The sequence below is a fragment of the Myripristis murdjan genome, chromosome 15 (assembly GCF_902150065.1).
Source record: "Myripristis murdjan chromosome 15, fMyrMur1.1, whole genome shotgun sequence".
In the NCBI taxonomy this organism is placed as follows: domain Eukaryota; kingdom Metazoa; phylum Chordata; class Actinopteri; order Holocentriformes; family Holocentridae; genus Myripristis; species Myripristis murdjan.
Window position 1 is genome coordinate 8,506,127 of NC_043994.1, and position 27,638 is coordinate 8,533,764.

Below are 27,638 nucleotides of genomic sequence, written 5' to 3' on the forward strand. Positions count from 1 at the left end.
TTAGCATGAAGTGCTTATCATTGGTGCAGAGGCATCGATGTGAGAGTCATTTTTATTCAAGCTCCCATTGTCATCGTCTCCCTCAACACCAGCAGCTGATGCTGGTTGGTTTGGTGACTGCTGGACTTTAACTTTCAATACATCCCACTTCTCAGGAAGCAGGCCTTTGTTGAAGAGCAGAGAAGACAGGTAGGAGAACAACAAGATGGCAGCAAAGGCACACAGCATGCACATGGTATTGACTGGAGCACACTGGACATAAACACCATCCTCATGAGTGCATCCTGGGAAGTGGATGACGGCTGGCAGTCCGATCATGGACTCTCCACACAACAGTCTCAAGAAAATCCCCACCAGCCAGCCCATAATAGCCCCATATGTATTAGAGATGTTGAAGAAGACGACACACACCAGTTGAGGAAGGATAAAGACGTAGGTTATCAATGAACCGAGAAACCAGAACACTACAACACTATTTTGGAAGATGGTGAGTGTTGCACCGATCAGGCCCAGTATTACCACTGTGACACGGATCACCCACTGGATCTCTCTCTCTGAAGCCTAGAGGGAGGAGACACAGAAAAGAAAACATGGTGAGATGATCTTTCCCCTCTCAAGCATTTTATGCCTTTAGCAAACACTCAAAAGTTTATTTTGAATACACTACTGTGAAATATATATTTATGCATTAAAAGTTCACTTTATAAGCAATCACACTGTGAAGTAGGATTCTTAAAGTTTGCTAAAATGGAACAAACACAAAAATACTTACAGCAGTGGTTCCCAATCCAGTCCTCAAGATCTCCCTGTCCTGCAGGTTTTTGTTTCAACTCTTTCACACCTGATCCATTTAAGGGCCTCATGCTGATTGGTTGAAACAGATCAAACTGAACAGGACGTGCATGAAGGTGCATTAATTGAGTCGTGTGCAAGAGTAGAGCTGAAACCAAAACCTGCAGGACAGGGGGATCTTGAGGACTGGGTTGAAGACCACTGACTTAAAGGAACACTGTGTAGCATTTAGAGTGATATTTGGCAGAAATGGAGTAGGCCCATAATATTCATAAATATGTTTTGTAGTGTATAACCACATGGAATAAATAATCCTTGTATTTTCTTTTGCTTAGAATAAGCCCTTTCATATCTACATAGGGATCGGGTCAACTACAGTGGAGGCTGCCATGTTGTGCTGCCATGTTTCTACAGTAGCCCAGAAGGGACAAACCAGATGGCAGCTCTAGAGAGCGCCTTTTGCGTTTGTGCAAATGCATGGGTAGACCGAAAGTTGGCTAACAAAGATGAGGATAAGTTGTTTGCAGCCCACTGGCTTGATGTTTAATGTTATGAGAACTTGGAGAGAGTTTTTGGGACAGTTAGAGTTGTGAGAAATTTGATAAATGGAGGATCACACTTATGATTTAGCACAAGACAGAGCAAGGCAGGGCGAACCCTTCTCTTCAAAGAAGTGAAAACATGAAGATGCAAAACGAATTTGAAACAGATGGTGACAAAACATGGGTAAACATCGGTGTGGCCTTTCCCAGGTGGACATCACTGATGAGGGTCAAACATTTTGACAGGGACGCTGAAGTCACCTGTTTTCTGCTGTGCAGGTAATGTAGACTACCAATGCTAATGCTATGTGGTGTGTGTTTGTTTCAGCTGTTGGAAAACCCATGCCCATGGATTTCAGAACTGTGCCCTGGAGTTTGCAGTCCACATGGATTGGTAATCCCAGGGAACAGTGTACAAATCTGGCAGCATGGATTTGTAACTAGGGAGCACGGATTATGAATCTGTGAGCATGGTAACTGGCTGTTCGCAGTACGGTCTGATTTATAAACCAAGAGTTCAGATTTACTGAGCCTAGGGAGCCCCTGTGGGCCTTTTTTCAGCTGAGCCCAGGGGGGCTCTGCAAAAGCTCAAAGCTTGATCCCAGCAGGTTAGCACACAACAGAATGTATTCCAGGGGAATGGGAATGTATCAAGTAGCATTTACATTCTCGATGTTGCTATTGTTTCTCCAGGTATGAGCTCCCACAACATCGACTCATGACCTTTTCATGTCACAGCTTTGAACTACTGTCATGTCTAGAAAATTATGTTGAATGTTGTGTCGTGTCTTGTGACTTCCTGTTTTATTTTGAAATCTTACTCTCCTCTTGTGTCAGGTCACTTGCCCTTCCCCTTGTGTGTTTCCCTTGGTCTGATTGTCTTCCCCACCCTGAGTGTTTCCACCTGTTCCCCATTACCTGGTGTGTGTGCATATATAGTCTGCATTTCCCCTTGTCCTATGCCAGTTTGTCTTGTGCCATCTGCCAAGAAAACCACACCATTCTAGTCTTGTTTGCCATAGCTTGTCTTGCCATTTTTGCCTTATTGCCACAGCTTTTTGTTGATACTTTGTCTAGCTATTTCCTTTGTTTTCCTGACCACGCTACAGTGAGTATTTCTGTTGATACTTTTGTATATAGAATTTTAGTTGTTACTTTGCATTATATTTCCTCCTAGTAGAGTGTGAATTCCTCCTAGTTGAGTGATTTTGGTTATGTTTTTGTCCTCCTTGTGAGAGAGTATTTGAGTTGTTACTTTTGCCCAAATAAAGACTGTTTTCCTTCAGAACCTTGTCTGGGGTTGTGCTATTCGGTTCGCTTTGCTCGGTCTTGTCAACTACAATACCCACTGCATCCGACCAACACTGACAACAGCAAAGACAAGCAAGTTTCACGCTTGAATTATTGAAACAAGCGAACGGCTTGCACATTTGAAATACTGTCATTTACAGAAATGGAACAAGTTTTTTTTTTAATCCATTTTTTATATTCAATATTCATCTCAATATTCAATATTCAACTCAATCTATTCACTATATAATATAGTGTATAGATAATCAGTAATGATTAGCAACTAATGAATGTTTTTAACTTTTGGTATATTTACAGTTTCAGAAGGCTGTACAAGAAAAACGCCAGAGGATAGTGTCTACACCCTGAAAAGTGAAAAAAAGCTATGGATACATTTCTGAGCTGCAAGCACGGATTGTAAACAGGAGAATCACAAGCGGAGGGGGGATGGCTGGAAGGAGGAGGATGACCCCAAACCCCTCCGATTAGTGCCCCTTGTACCTGCACCATCCAAATCAGAACTGGTGCAGACTCAAGTAAGGAAAGGTCTCTGTAAGTGACACATTCTTCTGATGCGTGCTAACTTCCCCTGCAACTCATACTCTGGTTAAAATAGCATTGTTCTAACAAAAAAAATGTATCAAAAATATACAAATAAAATAGTTTATTAAATTAATGTGTAATGTAAGTGTCTTCAACAGAAGCGGCTGTCCATGATGATACTAATTCAGAATGGTCCAGACAGGAGCTGACCATTCACAATGCTTCTTCCAACAGTATATGGCTGAATCAAGGTGCTTCTCAGACAGGACCTGCAGCACACTGATACACTCTCTTGGTATTCAGACAGACAAATGTTTTGTCAGCTTCTTTTTTTGTTTTTTTCTGAGTCGGTGCTGATGTGCACAGAAAAAGCTGTGGAAATGTTTGTCTGTTTGTCCACTAAAGTTGCATGTCTGTGACTCTGTGTCAGCATATCTACTTTTGCTGTCAAAATAAAGATTGTGGCCTACAAAGTGCTATAAATAAGTCATTCATTTTACAATTGTCAGTAGTGTTTTACAAATTTTTTGTTTCAAAATTGTAAGGTACATTGCAATGAACATATATATCAGGATAATCTGAAGTGGCATTGACAAAAATGATTGTAATGAGAAGAACACTGCCTGGTAAGTACTGCCATTGTTATTATGTAGGTATATGCACACTTACAGTCTACTAAGTATATGTTTACATGCATATAACTGCAATAAATACAGTGCATACATCTGATGATTGTCTTTTTTTTTATTAGTTATTGCACTTTGAAAATACTTCAGTGGAGCAATACAAATACTCTTTTAGGAACATGAATAAATAACTACAACAACAAACGTATAGTCAATATAGAATGACAGAAAATATTAAGAACAAGTATAAAAACTACAAACTATCAACAATGTAAAAAAGTAAATAGAAAATAAATCTGTTGAATATGCATTTTAGGCCAGGGCATCTGTTACTCCAATGTCTCATTTACAATGGCATACTGTCAAATTTTTCCTTTTTCATGAAATTGCAGCAGATGTGATTTTGATATTGGTATGATGCCCTGATGATGAGCATGCAGGTGTGTGAGTACTTGAGGTACTGTGTGTACAGTCCACAGGGCCTGGCAGGAAAATCAGAGGCCAGGTATGAAACCAGTAACCAGTCTGTAGGCATATCCCTACAGGTACCACAAGTACACCATGGTAACCCTGGCACTCCCACAAAAGGTGAGGCACCATGCCTGCTCTTATACATCACCAGGGCATCAAAACCATTCCTGACTGCCTCTCCAGTAGCTGAGAGGAGAGCTCCCTTTGCTCCTCAAGACTCATCTCTTGAAGAAGTCTGAAGAAATAAAACAGGAAAAACACACACATATGTTACATGATGTTGGCAGTATGATAATGGAACTGTAATAGTTTGTAAGCTGTCTAGCTTGTGTCAAAACAGTAATAGGCATTTGCAGAATGCTAAAATATTATCATCCATTAATCAGTACAATCATTTATTAGTTTTGCTAACACTGACTTACGTTACACTGCGATAACACATCAAACTACAGACGAAAGAAATATAAAGCACTGAGCTGCTCCCACTTTGTGTTGTATTGGTATTGTTCATATCTCACAGACAAGGTAGTTGTAAAGTTTTAATTTCATCAAAAACATTTACATACCTCCGTCGTGCCTCTTTGGACTCTTTGGAGGGCTTCCACTCTCTCCTCTCTCTCTCCTCCTCTTCGTCTGTTGAAGCTGCCTCAGCCACTTTGACTCCTCTTCCTCTCCTAGCCCTGCTTGCTCCACCACGTCTTCCTCTCTGCTGTCTCCCTCTACCTCTAACCTCCGTCATGTTACCAGGTGGTCTATCCGGTCACCTCCTCGGCAAACCCGGAAAAATTGTGTGTCCCGCTAAACTGTATCACTACCAGCTGACTTAGCTAATGTTAGCCTGTATTTTGCATGCCTAGCAGTGAGCCTACTATAACAATGAAATACTGTCACAATGGGGAACAACTAACAATAATAATCCCTATATGACATGTAGACATACAGACAACAATAAGACATTATTTGATATCGCGGATGTATTCAGGCGCACAAACAAAACGTCACAAATTAGCATGGTAGCTGCTAAGAATATATCAGCATAATAACAGTATTAATGTGCTATAGCTAATAATTATAGCTATAATTAACAATCATTATTTGATACAAAAAATAATACCAAATCAACTGGTAAATAATCTTGAATACTATAATCTCAAGTTGGCACACACTCTCCAATATATTTAGCCTATATGTCCATACAAAGCTGAACAGTAAAATCCTTCAATAACACAATCTTGTGCTGCCCCCTAGTGGGCTGAAGGTGCCATGGCGCTAGCAATGGGCATAACACTCAGTGGCCTAAGGCTAATAGCATGTAGCTAATTAGCAATGGCGACTTCACAACAATAAACAACTCTTTTTTTTTTTTTTTTTAAGATTTTTTTTTGGCATTTCTGCTTTACTTGACAGCCACAGTAGAGATAGACAGAAAAGGCAGGGGAGAGAGAGGGAATGACGTGCAGCAAAGGACCTGAGGTCGGACTGAGGGAGGTCACAGCAATTGGGACCAGGCCGTGGGTCATGGTGCGTGCGCCCTCACCGGTGAGCCACCGGGGAGCTCCCGACAACAATAAACAACTCTAAACAGCATAAAAATATTTACAGAGCCCATCCACCTAACATTAATAATAAATAAGGTAAGTATGGCGGCCTAGGTGACTTACATGTCCTCACGGACGCAAAAACACCAATTTACACAATCAAGGATAGCTGAGAGATATCAGGATGACCACACCACTCTCTGGACGGCAGGAAAGTGAAACTGAGACCTGCATATTCGGGAATTTTCTGCAGTCATGTGATGCATTTGAGTCTCCTGATTGGCTGCTCTAGTAGACTTTCTTACAGGTTAAGCGTAATAAGCATAAATATAGTTGTTCCATTTTGGCTTTAAGTATACTTAAAGTACACTATGAAATAATCTGTACATATTGAGACTTTGCCATGCTGCAGCATACTAATATTTGTTATACTCTAATCTTTATCTAATTTTTTTCTGGGCTTTTCTTCTCCTTCGCTTGTTCCAGCTCTCAGCTCATGTACATTTTATGTAAGTGTACATAAAATGTAGCACTAATAGATTACAGATACTTTTACATTAAGCTTATTTACATTGAGCTGCATCAGATGAGTGCCTTGGTATTTGCTTCAAGTGTTTTTTATAAACGTAATTCTTGTTTTGAAGCCATGTGTGGTCTCCACTTTGTCAAGTCCTAAGTGCAAGGTCATAACAATTTCCATTACACTTGTAATGAAAATGAATTACAAGGGAAGCTTTTAAGCACTCTACTATGATCCTATCCCAGCATGCATAGAGCTAAAGGTAGGGAAACACACTAGACAAGTCCAATTTGAACTTGAACTTTTTCTCACCTGGGTCCTCAGGACAGTCTTGTAGATGTTAGAGGTGAATATGGAGGTTGCAGACAACAAAACAGAGTCAGTCGATGACATCACAGCAGCAGCCACAGCTCCAATACCAATAATCGAGATGTAGGATGGAGTGAGATGCTGCAGGACGAGGGGCACTACCAGAACTGCCTCCCCACGCTCAAATGGAGATGGAGAACCATAAGAAGTCAGGTTCCAGTCTGAAGCAAGAGCAGATTAGACAAAAATATTAAACACACATGCTGTAGGGAAAAGGGAGCATAAAAAATGATAAAGAGAACAGACATTTTAAGTAAAACTGAAAAGTTAGACAAAGGTTGTAAAGGACTGTTACATTCCTGGACACAGAAAAAGTATAGGGTGTAACTTCATATTCCTGATTCAGCACCTGAATAAGATGACTGTTGCATCAGTGAATGCCAATGGTATTTATTCAACTCCTTTCCCCCTCCAACAGAGGTGCTAAAAACGAGTGCCCCTTATCTCCCCATCTCTTCACTATTGCCATTGAACTTCAAGGGAAAGAATCACCAGATTGAACACAAGCCACACATTATCCTTTTATGCTGATGACCTCCTTTTGTATGTTTCTAATTGAGTTTCACCTATTCCAGTTATGCTAGACATTTAATGTCTGGTTTTACAGGCTCCTGTCTTGGATAAACATACCTGTGGAGGCAGCCACTGCTCCAATCAAAATAGGGGGAAATGCAAATAAAACAATAGCAGCAGCAGCAACAAAGCAGCTTATCCTGGCTGTGGCTGAGGAAGATGCAGACAAAGTCCTCTGGTGGAACTCTTGAGAGGCCAGGTTACTTAAACCCTTTAAAAAGCAAAGTCATATCATATCATATTAATTAAGTCAGAACTAGTGATATAATGGTTCACAAACCTCGCACTTTCGATACAGAAAAAAAAAAAAAAAAAAAGTGAATACCAACAAAATTTCCTTGATTTTTAAAACATAAGTATAATCTTTTGTTGGTTTGAATATTGATGGAGCTACACCTAACCCGTCCTCTGGGGCGACTTCTTATTAGCATATGAAAGGAAAACACAAACAGCTCCATATTAAAACTAACATCTCAAAGTATGATCTGTTTGATGATGATGACTGGCAATGACTTCCCATTCAGCAGTGAGGTAATATGCCGTTACAGTTAGCAGTTAGCTTTGTGGAGCTCTCCATCCAGCCGTCTGCGGTCAGAGCATCGGCTGCTGCTTTGGACAATTCATTCTCTGTTTGGGCTTTTGTTTTTGCAAAGCAGTAAGTACCGTCTTGCTGAAATGGGCTCAGGAGGGAACAGTGTACAGGGGCTCAGTGACACTGAGCATGCTGTGAAAGCTGCGTTTTCCACTACAGTACTTGATATCCCTAGCATGATGTATTTGTGGTTTTGAGTACCTGTGGTCTGTTAAATATAGTTTCACAGCTCCTCTCTCTTGCCTTTCTCCCGGAGCTCTGGCAGCATGGTTTGTTTAGTCAAGGTCAGAAGAGAGAATCAGCCCCTCTCCACTGATTGGCTGACTGTTTTCTGAGTGACATATGGTCAGGACATTAAACCGATGTCACTGCGCAATGCATTCTGGGACGTGAACAATAGCGCGCCACCATATTGTGAGGCCATATTGAGTGAGAGAAAAACAGAGCCAACGAGATACAGTAACTACTTGAAAACTTGTCGAAAGCGAGTTATCATCTTATGTAAGATTGTCATGACTACCGCCAAGCGTGACTTTATACAACCGTACGTATTTGAGCCCAACTCCGATCTCGAACCACAGACGAAGCTGGCATTGTATTGCTATGGTGATGGTGGCGCGCACGGACGCAGCGGCCTCTCCAGGGATCAGCGAGAGTGAATGTTTTAAATGTTTTGCTTAACCCAGACGCTCAGGTTGCATAACCTACAGCCGAGAGACTTTACTAAACATCAGGTAAAGCATGCTGCAATAACTGAGGCACTCTGCTTTGATGTGGACATACTATGCCAGCACGTAAACAAAGGAGGGGGAAGAGAGCTGGGATCCACGCTAGGCTAAAGGCTAACCCCTCCAGACCAGCAGGACCGTCGCTCTTGCTCTCTAATGTTCGCTCCCTCGACAAGAAGCTGGACGAGCTATGCTTGCTAAGAGATGCCCGCAGAGACTGGAGAGACCGCTGTGTGCTTGCTGAACATTGTCAGAGACCCCTCTCCCCCCGCTCCACAAATACTTTGAACTGCTGCCATCAGGCAGACGGTTCAGGAGCATGAAAAGCAAAACCACCAGAATGTGCAACAGCTTCCTCCAGAAAGCTGTTAGACTTTTAAACTGCTTACTTTATCCATCACTCGGGGATTCCAAGTGAGAAACGTTATCTCATTTTGTGTGCACTACTGCTGTATGTGCAGCTAAATGACAATAAACCTTGATTTGATTTGATTGTGTCAGGTTGATAAAACAGTCGGCGCTGAAATTAGCCCAACAGATAAGCAAATTTGGACTAAAACCCTGCGGGACCTGTGAAACCGGGACCCTGAGCGTGATGTTATACGACCGTACGATCCTGAACGTGGGGTTACAGTGTAACCCTGGTTCTCTGAGAATAGAGAATATTTCTCCATCACATATAGAATATATGTTATGGGATTTACTGACATTCTAGCAGCTGACGTGAAAACCTCTTTAAGACACACCACGCCTACCGTGGCTTCCCCTGCGCCCTATAAATAGACCCAGCTGCGCAGGGATCAGCTGATTCACTCTGATTTGAACGGGTCCCGAGCGGCCTCGATATGGAGAGATATTCTCTATTCTCAGAGAACCAGGGTTACACTGTAACCCCACGTTCTCTATCGTATGAGAATATCTCTCCATCACATATAGAATATATGTTATGGGCTCTGTAAGACACACCGTGAGGGTCCCAAGGAGACAGAGCAGACACCGCTCCAATAGTAACCCCATGAGGTAGTTTCGAATGAGACGTCCCCACCCCGAGTGCACAAGATTTACAGTGTGTACAAAATCACCACCTTAGAACTATATACAAATGCACGCATGTGAGGTGGCAACACCGCAAGACGCTATGTGCCACCACCAGCTGTGCGTGAGTCTTGCATACCCAACCCTGCCAGACGCAAGGGCTGGGTGCAAGGAAGATGTCACTCAGACGGCCCGCACTCTGCTAGGCCACTGACTAGGATCTTGACATCACCCTGGCCAGGCCCGAGGTCGACTGGCCAAGGGGCACAGTGAATCAACATTCAGGTTGACATGGCCCCCAGCACACGCTCCCCGAAGGAGGTACTGGTGGCCACGTTCAAACTATAAAACCTGGTAAAGGTATTTGGCGTGGCCCATGTGGCGGCTGCGCACACTTCTGAGAGGGCAGCCCCGCGCCACAACGCCCAGGAGGTGGATACGCCTCGTGTAGAGTGCGCTTTCGCTCCCTCCGGCACCGGCTCACCCATCTCACTGTACGCTCGGTGGATAGCCTCCACCACCCAGTGAGAAAGCCTAGCCTTAGACACCGGCTTACCCCGACGCTGAGGCTGGAAACAAACGAACAGCTGATCAGTCTTCCTGAATGCAGCTGTACGCTGAACATAAATCTTAAGTGCCCTAACCGGGCACAGCGCTGACCATTGCGGACCCCTGCCTGCCCCCTGGGAGGGCCTAAGGGCTCGCAGCTCCACTGATTGATTTATGTGAAAATCAGTGAGCACCTTAGGTAAGAATGCTGGGTTTGGACGGAGGATAACCCCTGCATCCTCTGGAAGGAAGCGGCAGCAACTCTCCTGCACAGAGAGAGCGTGCAGTTCCCCTACCCTCTTAGCGGATGTGATTGCCAGGAGGAAAGCCAGCTTGAGTGACAGCCACTGAAGGCTCACAGTTTCCAGGGGCTCAAAGGGCGCCTGTTCCAAAGCTGACAGGACCCTGCCCAGGTCCCATGTCGGGATGGTCGGCCTATGGCGAGGCACCAGCCTCTGTGCCCCCTTGAGGAACTGCGCTATGAGGCTAGCATCCTGTGCGATTAGCTTAGCTTCCCCAGTACGAGAGGCTTTTATGGCCGCTACTACACCCCTCAGGGTGGAGCATGACTTGCCTGACTCAAGGAGCTCTTGCAGGTATCTGAGTACCTCTGGAGCTGAGCATGACATTGCGTTAAACTGGTTGGCATTGCACCATGACACAAACAGCTCCCACCGATAGGAGTATGCCGCCCTTGTCGACGGGGCTCGAGCATTCTGCAGGGTGTGAACCACCGAACCTGATAGCCCCATGCCTAATAAGCTGGCCCTCTCAGTGGCCAGGCCCAGAGATTCAGCCCCTGTGGAAAGGGGTGGAACAGGGTCCCCTGTGCCTGGCTCAGCAAGTCCCGGCGAACTGGGAGCTTCCATGGTGTCCCGTGCAACAGCGGTGTCACCCATGAGAACCATGTCATGTGTGGCCAATCCGGTGCCACCAGAATCACCTGAACTTCCTCCTGACCGATCCTCTGCAGCAGGTTGGGCAGGAGGCTGAACGGGGGAAAAGCATAGAGCAGCCCCTGAGGCCACTGGTGTGCCATGGCATCGCAGCCCAGGGGAGGCGAATCTCTCTCGATGGAGTAATACAGTGGGCAGTGAGCGTTCTCGCTCGAGGCAAACAGGTCGGCCACCGCTCTTCCAAAGCGGCGCCAGATCTCCTCCACCACTGCTGGATGGAGCCTCCAGTTCCCTGGATGTGGTCCCCTCCTGGAAAGGAGGTCCGCCGCCACATTCACCACACCGAGCACATGCATTGCCCTGAGTGACAGGAACTGCTTGTATGCCCATGTCCACAGTTTGTGTGCTATCCCGCTCAGGCGCAGAGAGCCCATGCCTCCCTGCCTGTTTATGTACGCAGCTGCCGTGGTGCTGTCGGTTCTTACCAGCACGTGGCAGTCCTGCACTACTGGGAGGAAATGCACCAGGGCCAGGTGGATTGCCCTCAGCTCCAAGGCGTTGATATGGCGGCCCTGCCACGGGGCTCCCCAACGTCCACTGGTCCCTCTGCCTTCGTGGATGGCACCCCTGCCTTCGAGGGATGCATCCACAGAGATCACCTGGCGGCGCAGTACAGGGCCCAGCCTGCAGCCTGCTAGTTCTCTGGGACCTTCCACCACTTGAGAGCTGTGCACAACCTCCCGGTAACAAGCACCGACGCCCACCGATGCCTCTGAGGGCAGAGCCCCAAGCCGTACAGGTATCTCTGTACTGGCCGCATGTACAGGAGAGCTAGTGGCACTACCTGTACGGCAGCGGCCATGAGACCTAACAGGCGAAGACACAGCTTCCATGTGACCCTGGCCCCCAGGTGAAACTGCTCCAGACATTCCCTGAGGGAATCCTGTCTGGCCCGAGTCAATGTCACCAACCCAGTCCTGGTATCCAGCCACATACCGAGGAACTGGGTGGCCTGAGATGGCTGTAGACTGCACTTTTTCTCGTTGATGCACAGACCCAGATACTGGATGTGCACCAACAACATCTGGACATGGCGACGACACTGCTCCTCTGTCTGAGCGCATATCAGCCAATCGTCCAGGTAATTCATTACCCTGAGACCCTGCTGCCGCAGAGGCCCTAAGATTGCATCCATGCACCTGGTAAAGGTGCGGGGAGCCAGCGATATCCCAAAGGGGAGGACACAGAATTCGAAGATCTTGCCGTCGAAGGCAAACCTGAGGAATCTTCTGTGGCCCTCCCAAATTGGAATTTGGAAATATGCATCCTTGAGGTCGACCGTTGCGAACCAGTCTCCCACAAGGACCGCTTGCTTCACCCGTGGGATGGACAGCATCCTGCACTTCAGGGGCCGAAGAAACTTGTTCAGGCCCCTGAGGTCCAAAATGGGCCGGAGTGTCCCATCGCGTTTTGGGACCAGGAAGTAACGCGAATAGAACCCCGCCCGCCTGTCTTCGTGCCCCACTTCTCTGATGGCCCTCTTGGCCAGGAGACTGGACACCTCTGAGCGCAAAATCTCTCTGCGTAGGTGATCTGCAACGATGGTAAAAGCAGGTACCGAAGTCACAGGAGGAGCACTCGAAAACTGAAGACGATACCCCTGAGTCATTGTTGAAACGACCCAGGGGTCTGCCCCCAGGGACTCCCATACTGAATGAGGCCCCTGAGGGCTTGGCCCGACAGGGGGAAAAATGGCGTCAGGACTGGGACTTGGGGCCCTGGGGTGCTTTACCCCCGCGCCCTCTTTGTCCTCTCCTGCTGCGCTGCCCTGCATCCAGCCGGACCCTCAGATCTGGCTTCGCCTGACTGGTTTGATGCTGCTGTTGGTGCCCCTGCTGTGGCCGACGCACCTCCTGCCAGCCCGTGGTCTGCCTCAGGGCATTTGACATTTCACGAGCCGCGCGACGAGCCTCCTGCGCCTGCTGGATCATTATCGTCGCATCTGGCCCAAACATAGCTGTCGTCTCCACAGGCAGCCTGAGCAGACATGCCCTGTCGTCACGCTGTAATTGGGACTGTGACAGCCACAGATGACGCCGCGCTTGCCAGAGACCTGACAAGGCCTTGCCAGCTGCCTCCCCTTGCTCTCTCATAAGTTTGGGGAGAAGTGAGGAGACCTGCTGCAGGTCCTCTATGAGCTGCCCCCCACACTCCTCTGAAAGTTGCTGGACTAAGTGTCGCTGATACAGGGACAATATGGCCGCCGTGTTGGCCAGTTTCGTCTGGACTGCCATAGCCCCATGCATCTTCACCAGCAAGCCATCCATCATATTGCAGTTCTTGCTCCGGCTCTTCCCTTTCCCCAGAACTGACTTAGAGGGAGCCACCAGAGCTGCCAATGCTGCGTCCACCGAGGGTGGCAGCCCACAACCGATCCTCTCTGGAGTGTGAACTGCAGTCATGGCCCGACAGAGCCCGGACCAGTGACCCAATGCCCGTGGGGCTCTAAATTGCTTCCTGACCACCTCCTCAAAGTCTGAGAGGAGGGGCACCGAGAAGCGTGTTGAGGGTTGGGACCCCCTTTTTTCGTCATCAAACCGTGACGGGCCAAGCCCCTGTATAGGCGGCATGTCAACACCCAGAGCTGCTGCTGCCCTACTAATAAGACCTTGCAGGAGAGGTGACCGCTTCTCATCGAGCTCCCCCTCCTCTTGCTGATCCGCAGCAAACATATCCTCCTCTTCGGAAGGAAACAAGGAAACCTCTTCGTCATCCCCCTCCACGTCTATCAACGGGGATGCGGGGCGTTCCTCATGTGAGGGCCCTGGGGGCGAATGCACCACTTCGGCTGGGCCAGACCTGGACACAGACCGCACACCCCCCACTGTGCGCACAGTAAGCGGGCCTGGAGGAGAAGCCATGCCAGCCTGCCCAGTTTCTACAGCTGTAGGCTTGAACCGCTTGGTAGCATGTAGGCCTACAGTAGGGGTCTCCCTTATTGTGCCCTGTTTATAAAACAACCGGCAAGGTGCTTCCCTTTGCCTTGCTGACATGCAAAAGCAGCTCATACATGCAGCAGGATCCTCCCGTGCTGCCCATGCATGCTCCCCTCCCAAGCAATAAACACATAAATCATGGGAATCATCTATGGGGATCTTCCCCCCACAGCCCAGGCACAATGGACTCTCCCGGCTCGTCATTGCGGTGACGTCACCGTCACGTGACCCGGAAAGTTTGTGTTTGCGTTTTGTTTTGCTAACTTTGTTAGATTTATTTTTGTTTCCCTGTGAGTTTTATTTTCCCACAAGAATCGACCTGGAATGGGGATGGGGAGAAATGGACGCTGTTGTGCCACTGCCGACACGACAACACAATACACGAGGAAGCTTCTTTTTTTTTTTTTTAAATGGCAAGAAAGCTGCCCAAGAAGAGAGTGCTGGCCGTGCCCGCGACTTGTCGCTTCTCCGGCCAGCTGCACCTGTACGGCACAATCCTCCCAACAGACAACTTCCCCACACTAAAGGGAAAAAGGGAGATATGAGAGAGGACGCTGGCTGCACCCGCGACTTCGTCGCTTCGTCAGACCAGCTGTACGCTCGGTACCCCCAACTCAACTCCTTTCCCCAAGAAATGCAAGGGAGCAAGAAGGCGACTTTTCACCCTGAGAGGAGTCTAACACAGACCAGCTCTCTACCCGAAGGTATGTGGGTCGCACAAAGCCACCGTTCGTCTCCCTCTCTCAAAACTTTTGTCTCTCTCTTTCGCTCTCACGTCTTCTGATCTGCAGTGAAAATCAGAGAATCAGCTGATCCCTGCGCAGCTGGGTCTATTTATAGGGCGCAGGGGAAGCCACGGTAGGCGTGGTGTGTCTTAAAGAGGTTTTCACGTCAGCTGCTAGAATGTCAGTAAATCCCATAACATATATTCTATATGTGATGGAGAGATATTCTCATACGATAGAGAACCACAGACGGCAGGAGAAACTGAACCACCTCAAATCCGTTTATTACAAGATGTTTTAGAATGGTAAGTTATTTTTGTTAAATATGTTGTAAATATGTTGTGAACTTGTTGCCCTGGAAGCGGAAGGGTACTGGCTAAGTTCGCTAGCTTGATAGCTTGTTGGCCGGGGAGTTGAGGCTGACTGGCTAAGTTCGCTAGCTTGGTAGCTGGTTGCCTCGGGACGCAGGCACTGTGGGCGGAGTCACTGATGTCAGAACAGACACTGACGTCACAACTTGCAGGAAGTGCAATCTGCTCGTTTTACAGGGACAGTTTCAAAGAACGGGCTGTGTGCACTTCCCCATTTATCATAAGTGAAATGCATGGGACAGTATTTATGTGGCCCCAAGACCTTCCCTGTCACGCAGGCCATGGGGCCTTTAATATTTGATATTTTCCATGATATTTAAGCTTACCAAAACTAGGAAACTGTCAGTCCACAGCCAGGCTCTTTCTGCCTCCAATGTACTGATCCAGGGGGCCTGGAAGGTGTTGTTTCGGGCCGTCTGAGTGATGTCCAAAGTGCAGGAGTTCATCAGGGCAAAGGGAACACAGATCCACTACAGAGACACACACTTTTAAAAATTTGAATGAGATTCTTTAAGCAGATTTGATTTGCTTTTTGTTTCTACAGCCAAACTGAAATAAAGGTTTCAGCAAATACTATACGGCATGGATTGGTCTTATAATATTGCCTTATTTCACGTGTGTAGTGTATTCAGTGTAATTTCAGGCACATATGTGGACATGACCTGCAAGTTTTGTGATGATCAGCCCAATGGTTGTTGGCTGTGGTCTATGTCCTGAGCCATACCCTTTTGAACTTCATTGCTCAAGATCTTGAACTAAGTAATATATCAACAAACTTCACGCAACTTTTGATAACCATGGAGCAATAATGATCCACAGAAAATTTGGTAGCAATCGCACGTATGGTTTAGGAGGAGATTTTGTGACAGTCGGATGTACGATGTGGGAGTTATGACTTTTCAAAGTTCAAAATTTTGACCTTTAATATATAGCGCCCCATCAGGCCAAGTGGGGTCATATTTCTTGGGCAGCACTTGTACACAATTTGTAATCAATAGGCAAAATCTTATGTCTCTACTATTTATCATCTCAGGGGATTTTGAGGAATTCTGAGAAATTTTGAGAAATTCTGTACATTATTCTGGACAGAATAATGTACAGAATTTCTCATTCTGTTCAGAATAATGTACAACCACAACGTGCATATTCTCATCTTCAAAAAAATATATACAATCAAGTCCAGTTGACTTCAATTTTTTAACTTTACTTGCACCTGGGGGTGAGGTATCTTTGCCCAAGGACAATATTTAATCAAATCTTGGGCCATATAGTTGCAGGATAATTTCAGTATCCTGTAACAACAGTCCTCCAGAACCTGGGCATTGATGATGGTCCCTTCACTGTCAGTGAGCTTGCCAGGGCAAAGTCCACAGTGAGAGCTGGGAAAAGTGCTGGGCCAGATGGCATACCCCCAGAGGTCCTAAAGAACTGTGATCTCGATGGCATCATCCTGGAGTTTTCAAACCTTGCCCTACTGCGCAACAAGCTACCTGAAGTATGGTCTCTCTCCAACATCATTCCGGTGCCTAAAGCAGGAGACCTCTCAAAGCCTGACAACTACCATGGCATCAGCCTGACGTGTATCATTGCAAAAGTATACAACCGCATGATACTAAACAGGATACGGGGTGCTATCGACCCTCACCTGAGGGAGAACCAAAATGGCTTTCGAGAGGGGAGAACTACCACTGCCCAGATTTTGGCACTGAGGAGGATGATTGAGGAGATGACGAGGGACAACCTGACTGCGGTACTGTGCTTTATCGACTTCAAAAAGGCATTTGACTCGATACACAGAGTCATGATGGTGAAGATCCTTAGGGCCTACAGTGTTCCTCCCAACCTACTCCGGGCAATTGAGACCATGTACGCAGGTACAAGGGCCAAGGTGGTGTCCCCAGATGGCAACAGTGAGGAATTTGACATCCTGGCTGGGGTAATGCAAGGGGATACTCTAGCCCCCTTCCCCTTCATCATTGTCTTGATTTACGCGCTCAGGAAGGCCATCAGTGGACGGGAGCAGGATCTCGGCTTCACCCTAACTCCAAGGAGGTCGAGACGACACCCCGCAGTAGTCCTGACAGACCTCGACTATGTGGACGACATCAGCATGCTCTCCAATAACGTGGAGCAAGCACAAGAACTCCTGAACAGGGTAGAGTTAGAGTGCACCAAGGTTGGCCTCAGGCTGAACGGCAAGAAAACTGAGGTCATCACCTACAACATCTCACCTGAACATCAACCGCTGACTACAACTGGAGGCACTGTGCTGAAGGAAGTCGAGGACTTCAAGTACCTGGGCTCATGGGTCAACTCAACCGAGCAAGACCTAAAAGTGAGGAAGGCACTCGCATGGAGGGCCCTAAATGGCATGACCTATGGAACTATGGAACTCCAACCTCCCCCGTCAAATCAAACTCAGCTTCTTCTACGCAACAGTGGAGTCTGTTCTCCTTTATGGCAATGAATGCTGGACCCTGAAGCCAACCTTGCAGAAGTCCCTAGACGGGTGCTACACCAGAATTCTGCGTGCAGTACTTAACATCAGCAAGAATGCACAGGTTACCAACAAGATCCTGTATGATGGAATACCAAGGGTGAGAGAGAAAGTAGCAGCTAGGAGGATGAGACTAGCAGGGCACTGCCAAAGGCATCAAGAACTGCCAGCCAGCAAATTGGTGTTGTGGGAACCAACACATGGGCATCGGTCGCGAGGATGTCCCACACTAACAGTGGCGGTTCTGCCCATGTTGCTGCCCTGGGCGAAATTACTGCCCTTCCCTGTTACTACTACTTTTTTTTTTTTTTTTCGGTGCTCGTTCCGCCCCCCACGTGACATGAAAAAATGCCGCCCCGGGCGGCTGCCCGCTTCGCCCGTGCCTAAAACTGCTACTGCACACTAACATATGTGGATGTACTCAAGAAGGATGCAGGAGTGCAAAGTACCAACGAACTGGTCAGATGTATGGAGAATCGGGATGATTGGAAGCAACGATGGAGGGCTCGCCTGAGGACGACCTAGAGAGATAATTTCACTAACCAACATATCCTCACTACAAAAGTTGTAAATCTGACACCTGGATGTAAGGAAACTCACCAAGCTGACAAGAATGAGAATGAGCTGTATGATGTCTGTGTAGGCCACAGAGTAGAGACCTCCAAGCAGTGTGTAGATAATGGCCACTGCAGCAGAGATCCAGATGCTTACAGGGTAGGACAAATCCAGGATCACACTCATGGTAACACCTAAGACACAAACACATTAACAGTAAAACCACAGTTAGGAGTCACACACAAATCAGTCTGCTTTGTTATCAGCTACAATCACTGAGTACGTTTACATGCACACCATATTCCGGTTCCGGTCAATATTCTGGTTAAGGTAACTGTGCCGCGGCAACTGGAATATTCCGTTTACATGTTACTTGGCATGCCCCCGTGTTTTGGCGTATTCCACTCTCTTACGTAATGCGACACTCAGCCGCGGGGGGCAGCAGTACGCGTATAGGCGTCTGGTCTGCCAGAAAAACAGACAAAGAAGTCTTCTTCTTTTTCTTCTGTCGCTAGGTCTGTCACGAGCTGGCAGAGGAAGGAGGACCCAAAAGCAGGAGCCAGATTTGCACGGAGCTCAAGTTAACAAAAATGTTTACTGGTCTCACAGGGAACGGCACAACACTGAACAACACAGTACAACACAATACAATGAACCGACGAAGAACAGAACTCAAACAGGACTTAAATACATGAGAACTAATCATCAAACAAGACACACCTGGGGAAGGGGGCTGGAGCACAAGACAGGAGAACACAGAGGATAGGCTGAGGGAAACACTGGGAGGGATCAGAACAATCAGGGATGATTAACAGACACAGGACAGGTGTGGCACAGGGAGGAGCAAACAAGACACAGGTGAAATAACTGAAAGGAACTAGGCAAAAGAAACTCAGGAAACAGATACAACAAAACCATGACAGAAACACATGAAACAGAACCAAACAAAACACAAGCAACACAAAACCATGACAAGGTCTATGTTTCCTCCCATCAATATCCTCCGTGATATTTAAGTCTTTCATTAGCTGAAGGCGGACTGCAGTCTCCTGGCTCTTGCTGCTGTTCGCCATGCCGTTTTCCCCGCTTGCAGGTAACCATAGCAACAAAGACGCCACAGAATTCCTTGCAGGTCGAGCATGCGCAGTCGTGACTGAATATTCCGGTTCGGGACATTTTCCGACTAAGGTGTTTACATACCCCAATATTCCAGTTGGAACAGGCATATGCCAGGGGTCTTATTCGGAATTCTCTCCAACCGGAATATGACCTTAATCGGGTTCGATGCGTGTTTACATGACACATGCGTGTTTACATGACACATGCGCAACCGGAATATATTCCAGTTAATACAGGAATAAGGTGTGCATGTAAAAGACACTCGCATTTCACATACCAAATCACCATGGGCACAACCTCCTTCTTATCTGTGTAATAAGAAACTAAAATCAAATGAGTTTTTCCAGACTCTAAAGCTAGTTTCTAGAGTCTTTCTAGAGTGCAGCCTTGCAGAGATACAAAAACAGACAAGGTGAGAGTTGAGTGCTGTCCTTGTATCTTGTCATCTTGGCTAAATGACCCAACAGAGTGGCCAGAAGTAACAAACCTTTGTGCTGCATAACTGAATCACCAGCTTACTGTTTTTATATGTCAGCAGTCCAGGTTCCACACTGCTTTAACTAGTGAGGTAATCAAAGAGCCTAAGTATGTAGCATGAGATAGAGATAGAGATAGCTATAACATTACCAAGCAGCTGGAATCAGTGGTAAATGTTGAGTTGAATTGTGATAGTTGAAGTGCTGTTCTGTGACTCACATAAAAGACACAAGAGATTTGTCAGAGGTTTTAAGTCATGCTCTGTCTTTTATCAATAAGTGAGACAACATTAAAGAGTATATCATTTATATCATGTCCGGAATGTGTGGAGTGTGCAAGACTACACAACAACACAAAATAATTGGCCCATCAACTCAAACAGCTAACGGGAGTGATTCTCAAAATTTGTCGGTGGATATGGTCGTCCTTGGATTCTGAATCTTCATTGTTGCTGAATTGTTAACATAATATCTAGTGTTATAAGCCACGTATGTGATAGGTCTCCTAACAGCCATCCCTCCAGAGGAATGGCGGAACTGATGTTCTACTGAGAGTACATATGGTCCTCAGGGCTCTCATCACAGTTACTTAATTTTGTAGCATATCTGCACATCTCGACTTGTGCTTCTTCATTTAAAGAAACCTCCCATATCAGTGTGCAACTCCTCCCAGCTTTGTGCCAATCCAAGCCATCAAAGTACTGCATGAATGAACAAAGCATGCTTCCAGGTCACCAAAATTCCAGTTGTTCATAGCTCTGCTTTCAACTGTCTTTCCTTACCCACCAAAAAAGGGCCCTGAAACTGTATCTTTGTTTTGTTGCACCATGGTGAGTTAAAGTAACGTGGAAGTTTATTGACACATTTACCTCAGCCCAATATAATCTTATATTCTGATACTCAGGTTCACTGTGAACTCCACTGTCGAACACAAATCATAATTTTTTTAACCTCTGCATTCATTCAAAAAATGGCCCTCGAAGGTATAACTAAAACATGAACATGTTACAAATGTGACAGGGAACATGGCCCTTCATAGATTTCTGGAATCCTTCTCCTCACCTGCCCCTGAATGCAACCCTGGTAGCTGTGGTGAGGTAGCAGCTCCACCCATGGACCCATTTCCCAATTTGCAGCCCACAGAAGTGTATATGAAGGAGCTATTGTAGAAGTTTTGAGGAAAATTGTTGCATAATATGATAGATATGAACACCTTTGGATTTATATCATTGTGCTAGACAGATATTGCACAAGGCCAAACCAGTGGACTGAAAAACAGGAAACAGGAGCAGGCGCACCGGACCCCAATGTGGGGAATGTTCTGAATATACTCCCACCACACATACTCCTCCATGCACACACACACACACACACACACACACACACACACACACACACACACACACACACACACACACACACACATACACACACACACACACACGCACACACATACACATGCACGCACATTTCTTGGTGAGACCTTCATGGGAACATTGGTGTACACTGACATCTGACAGGTAGTGTTAGTGTATACCATGTGTTTTTCTATGGGCAGCTTTCCCTCCGCCGTGCACTTTAGTTGTTGGGCTCCAGTTGGGTACAGAAAGTAGGCTGAATTCCCATTCCTACTCTCAGACTCAGATTGGTAAGCAAGGTGCTTTGTAGCACCTGCGGTAAATATTTACTCACTTATTGTAGTACTGTAGGATAACCTATCATGTATGTTTGTTCATAGGTTCCTGCAGCTGCTGTTTTTGCCTCTCAATAGCAATTATCAATCAATGCTGTGACTGTGTTTATGTGTGTGTGTGGTGAGTATTTACACCCCCTGACACTTGCCCCCCTTAATCTGTCCCCCCTTTGGCGGCCTCAGGCACCACATGGTTTTAACTAGTTGTCAGTTGTATTATTATAGTCTATGAATTCCTAATTTATTTAAAGAATTGTATATTTGTAATGAAACACATTTTCTTACATACATACTCGTATTTTAGCTTGCCTTGATTTCTTTTGTTTTAACCCATTTTTTTAAAGCATCTACCAGGCTCTTGCACTAAACTCATCAATAAATAATTTACATTTGGAATCACGTCTCTGTCTTTCTTGATGAACAAACTTGTGAAAATTTGAGTGTCCAGGCTGATAACAGCATCTTGACATTTTAATCTTGAAGTCTTTAAGTGCAGTTCTAAGTGGAGTGCTGTTGGTTTCTCACCACTCTGTCACGCAGTGGTCAGACTTTTCTTTTTTACGCAGACCACTTCATTTTCATGATGTAGCTCTTTGAATGGGAAAGTGGATCTGATGATGTGGTGAACCAAGAATGTAAAGGCCACTGAATTCCCTGTTGACAGTTTACAGCTGAGCAGCCTGTATTAGAACTTAACCCTCCTGTTTGTTCAAATTTGACTAACATCCCTTATGTTTGGGGTCAATTTGACCCCAGCAGTTTAAACCTCAACAAAATTATTATAATCAAAATTGTTACCAAAATTTTTGTGTCAGGTACTTTATGTTTCTTTGTTGACTACCTAAATAGTCCTTTAAATAAAACATAACTCCCCCCCACCCCCACCTATACATCCAGTTTTCCTATTACGCGACTATGGAAAAATATGCAAATCACCATAAAATCTCACTGATTGACCTAAAATTGGAAATAAATATATTTTTGGTGTTTTAATGGTTTTATATTATTTCTAAGAACAGATTTTTTTATCTATAATATTTGGAAAGAAAAACAATTTCTATTATCAAGGATAGTAACATGTCTTATGTTCGGGGTCAATTTGACCACAGGAAAAAGAAACACAACTTCTGAGTAAGCAACCCAATGTAGGCCGGCAAATGGGTAACATCCAAGTCTTTCCAGCTGTCCCCACACACACACCTCCCCTCTGAGTTTGTCATCACAAGTATATCCCCACCTGATGGTGTTACAAAGAGCTCAAATGCTGATTTTATGTCTTGGACATGGCTGACAGTGTATCTGCTGGGGCCTGGAACCATTTTGATGACATTAGCAGCACTGAGTCTACCCTGTTGTTCATGTGGGGAGAGGGACCATGACACCTCTCCATTTTTGGAAGGTAACGTGTCTGCTGGTGGTTGAGAGACAACAGGAGGGTCAACACTGAGGGTTTCATTCTCATCAGAGGAGGATGCCTCATAACCAGGGTCCTCCTCAACATGATCCTCTGTCTCTGACACATTCTCCTCTGTGTCACTTCACTGTCAAAGAGCTGTGACAAAACCTCACTGGCCGAAAACCTTTGCTTCGCATTCATATTCAGCTAAGAGAGAGCATAAAGTGAGAGTACATAGAGCAACAAGAGAAATGATTTAGACGGCTGCTGTGCAAGCTTCTATATGTTTGCTCCTGCCCCATGTGGTGGGAACTATCAATGTCCTTGTGGGAACCATATTTCCCCACCCTCAAAGCACGGGAAATATCGAAGTTCTTGTAGGTATTATGTTTTCCCCTCCCCAATATCTCCCCACATATCCACCCATGTCAGTGGTTCCCGTACTACTTCAGGTATGGTTATGTTAGCTTAGGGCCCTAAAGCAGAGGGAAGTTTTTTGAAGATTATCAAATTGCATGTTATAGTGACCTCAATATCATAAAAAAAAACCCAAAAATGTGTGTAAAACGGTGTTTTTACAGCTAAAACAGCCTGGGGTCAAATTGACCCCAAACACCACCGATGCGTACAAAATGCGTACAGGACACTGAAAACATATCATCATGTGAATTTCATATTTACCCGGTAGTATCCATTAAATTAGGAAAAGTCATAAAATATGAAGCAAAAAAAATGATGTTAAGCATTTATTTAGAGACTTTAAAAACTGAATGGGGTCAAATTGACCCCAAACATAATAGGAGGGTTAAGTACAGCTGCTGCAACAGGCTACTGGGCCCAAACGTCAGTAATCACAGTGAGGGTTTGTTTTAGGTAGTGAAAAATTTAATTCATATCTCTGTATACACATACACATGTTGTATTTGTGTTTACTGCTCACTTACCTAAACCAATAAGTGTCGCTCCCATCCAAAGAACTTCAGCTGAAACTACAGCCAGTGACAGAAGAGCTGCTGGTACTTTTCCATACTTTATTTGGAAAGGATCCAGCATGGTCACATATTTTCTGTCCCTCATTGGCTTGGCAAAAAGAAGGCCACCTTGAAATATAAACAGATTTGCACTTTATGAACAAGGGTTAATTTGTTGTTGCTGAACCACTATTATGTTTTGTTTTGTTATGTTTCGAAGAGTTTTATAAAGGTAGTTTTGGTGGTGCCTAGACTTGCGGAAATAAACCGCATCATTCTTTATTCCAGTGTTATAATGTGTCACACATAATGACAATGCAGAAGATTTATAAAAGTCAATGAGTTGATGATGGTTTTCAGTAGAGGTGCATGATATTGACAAAGTTTCATGTTGACTGATATTTCCTTGGCAAAAGTGATTTTGATATTCAGAAACCTATGGGAAAATGCTTTATCTCTAATCTCTAAAAATGTATTTTAAGTATCGCAACAACTTGTTGTGTCAACAGAACATGGAATATGTCATACAGGACAGCTCCCAACTGTGAGTGCATGGCAGGGCGCTGCTGGAAAAGAGCATACGTGCTCAGCATGGGTAAATAAAAGGTTCAAAAATATAACTACCGCATAAGAATTGACTCAAAATAAATCCGTGTATTTCAAAATACACATGATATACTGTATGAGTTTCACTTTGATGAAGATAGGCTGATGACTCCAATAGATTTCAAGTCTTTATGCTAAGCTAACAGGAAATGCTGCCAATAGGAACCAAACCACTGGATGTACAGAGGTGAAAACAGGAGTATTTGCATCAAGTCCCAGAGTCCGCTCATGTGATGCGTGGAGAATGGTCACTAGTAGTTGAGGTGGATACGCCACCATGTTGGAGGTGTGGCAACGACATAAAACCCTCAAAGAGTGTGAAAAGGTAGCACTTTCCAAATTGTCAAGTCAAGGAGGACAAAATACTCACATTTCACCTGTTTATTGGTTCCCATCACATTTTCACACACTTTGAATATTGGATTTTGGGTTTCGCATTCCACTGACAATCATTCCACTGAAAATCATGTTGAAGCACAACCTTCTCGTCCAACCTACATAAAACACTGTATCAACATCATCACTGGTGAAAAAACTAAAATCTATGTATGTGAAATCATACAGTACAACATCTTGGAAAAGACCAAGCATATTAATAATAATACATTTGACATATCTGATTCTGATGTCCTGGCTACTGTGCAGTATGGATTGTGGGCTATTACTGTTGTCACTGGTGCAGCTGGTGCTGTTTCTGTTTATATTATATGTTTTACTGCAACTGTGGAGGCATTTATGTGTGCAGTGTTGAGTCCAAGACAAATTTCCCCATGGGGGAACATATATTGTCTTGTCTTATCTTGTCTTGTCTTGTCTTCCCCTCCGTTTGTGCACATGGAGAGTTTTCTGTATCAGGTTATTCCAAACCAGTTATTAGGGAGGATGCTTGGACTACAGAAACTTTTGATATTAAATCTATATGAATACAGTATTCTACTACCACTACAGTGAAGTGTATGTGCAGAAGGATGGAGGAAACATGATACAAATCTATGTTCTGTCTTTCAAATATCGTTTCCCCACACAAACCTTTCACTTGGCTTTAAGCATCATGGCATCACATTTAAAATCATGGAGTGTGTGGAGAATAAAAAATGTGTCCTTAGTTCAAATGAGTGGCAGATTTTGAAACATCTCCATTTTTCTTGAAGAGTAATGAAACCTCAAACTCAAACAAGTACTGAAACAATAGGAAGGATATTTTGAAAGATTTACGTATGGGACATTTAGGGTAGTCCTGTCACTGAAACACATTTTTTCTAGTTCCTTCCTTTTTCTTCGTCTCCCTTGTATATCAGAGGACTGTTGTCGATTTTAGGCAATGGGACATACTTGTTTCTTTTGTACCTCAGTTACTACTCAGCTAGGAGAAATATGGATTGTGGATTTGCTGCCCACAGCTGTGAGTATGACACAGTGAGGACTGTCACTCCTTAGAGAAGGCTTCTGTCACAGGCCTATTTTACATTTCCTCTCATATTGACAGACTTACCAAGAATAAAACTGGCTATAGTTGCTGCAGGGTAGCTTACAGCCCAGATGAGGCCCATAGAGGGAGTGTATACTGCCTCTGCTATTGCAGTAATGAAGGCTCCTCCAATCCAGGTAGCTGAAGGATGAACACACACACACACACACACACACACACACACACACACACACACTTTTCAAAAGCACTTCCCAACTATGATTTTCAGTACAAATTTGTCACCCTGCCAATGTCTTGTTCTATCAACTGAAGGAAGTCCTAACTAAAAATACAAAATGTGTTTTTAAACAACAGAAGCATTCAAACGTACCTCTCATTTAACTCATAAATAATAATGAGCCCACTGGTTTTCAAAAGTATTTAATTAGAGTAGGTTTCATGAAATCTTTTGTCATAAACTTTGCGATAGAAGTCAAACTTGTGACTACACTCGTGTCGTGTTAGTAGCTTGTTCGTCTTTGTAACTGAAGTAAATATTCATGGGAATTCAAACGTACCTCTCATATAACTCACCTGTCATGGTGAAGAGTCCCACCACCCAGCTGATGTCTCGGTTTGCTAGAAGGATTGTCTCCATTTTGTTGCCTTGGCTCTTCTCTTTTTTTGCTTTAAAAGCAGCCCAGATGCCAATACTGAGGACCAGCAAGTAGAAAAACACCATCGATATCACTCCTGGGATGTTGAGAGCCATGGTGGACCAACTGTTGGTTGACTGACTTGACTGGTAGCTGATATTTTACTGACTGAGCATCTGACTACTGACTGCAGCACACAAGGATGCAAATGAAGGAGGAGCTCAATGCAGATGGAGAGCAAGAAAAACAGGCCTTCCTAGAAATCATGGGCATAGGATTAATTGGTAACACTTTACAATAAGAGTACAACAACTAACGTTAGTTAATGCCCTAATAAACATTAAGTAACAGGTAATAAACATTAAGTAACAGTTAACTAACTTTTAACTAATATGTCTAAGAATCATGTACTAATGGTGTTCATGCTAAGGTATTAATTTATATGTTATTTAAGGATTACTGTAGATATTATTAACATTAGTAAATGCCATAATAATCGTTAACTAACAGTTAATTAACCATTACGGCATTAACTAACGTTAACCAATGTTAACTGTTGTACTCTTATTGTAAAGTGTTACCGATTAATTTCATTTACTGATAGGGACAATTTTTAGGTAGGCAACCAGTACTCACATAGTTGTGGGTCTGTGTGGGTGTTTGTACTTGTTGTCTGTTATTTTTCCTCTGCCATACACACATGAGCACATAAACACATAGTTTGATTCTGCAAAATTTTCACTTTATTTGGTGTATATTTGCCTGTATAGCTTTCCAAAAATATGGATATTTTCTGGTTTTAAAAGACCCTACAAAACCCTATTTGAAAGGGTCTGTACTTCAGTGTGTTTTGGTCCAGGCTGGTTTGACTCATCCACCATGTCCATGTCACTGCAGATAAATTGACCGTCACTTGCCTCTTGACCAATCTCACAGTGATCCCTTGGCTTTTTACCTATTTTGTTACATTACAACCTGTAATTTAAATGTTTTTTAATCTGAATTTTATTTGATGGATCTACACAAAATAGTTTTGAAGTGAAATGAGAAATATATATATATATATATATATATATATATATATACACACACACACACACACACA

At 44.7% G+C, this 27,638-nt stretch overlaps 1 protein-coding gene across 1 annotated transcript; it reads right to left on the minus strand.

The window, feature by feature from the left end:
* LOC115372897 (high-affinity choline transporter 1-like) lies at positions 1-26,672 on the minus strand. The gene is made up of 8 exons (XM_030071059.1): positions 26,472-26,672; positions 25,962-26,078; positions 23,837-23,992; positions 18,254-18,402; positions 15,483-15,626; positions 7,322-7,475; positions 6,635-6,852; positions 1-561 (listed from the first exon to the last, which is right to left on the minus strand). Exons 1-8 carry the CDS (start codon positions 26,647-26,649, stop codon positions 1-3), a joined length of 1,677 nt encoding a protein of 558 aa, XP_029926919.1. The 5' UTR covers positions 26,650-26,672.
* Positions 26,673-27,638: the final 966 nt, after the last annotated feature.

Coding starts and splice junctions, on each gene's coding strand:
- LOC115372897 (XM_030071059.1), bottom strand. CDS start 26,649: ATGGCTCTCAACATCCCAGGAGTGATATCGATGGTGTTTTTCTACTTG. Junction 23,993..25,961: donor TATAGCCAGTTTTATTCTTG/GTAAGTCTGTCA, acceptor TTATATTTCAAG/GTGGCCTTCTTTTTGCCAAG. Junction 15,627..18,253: donor TTCTCATTCTTGTCAGCTTG/GTGAGTTTCCTT, acceptor GTGTCTCTGTAG/TGGATCTGTGTTCCCTTTGC.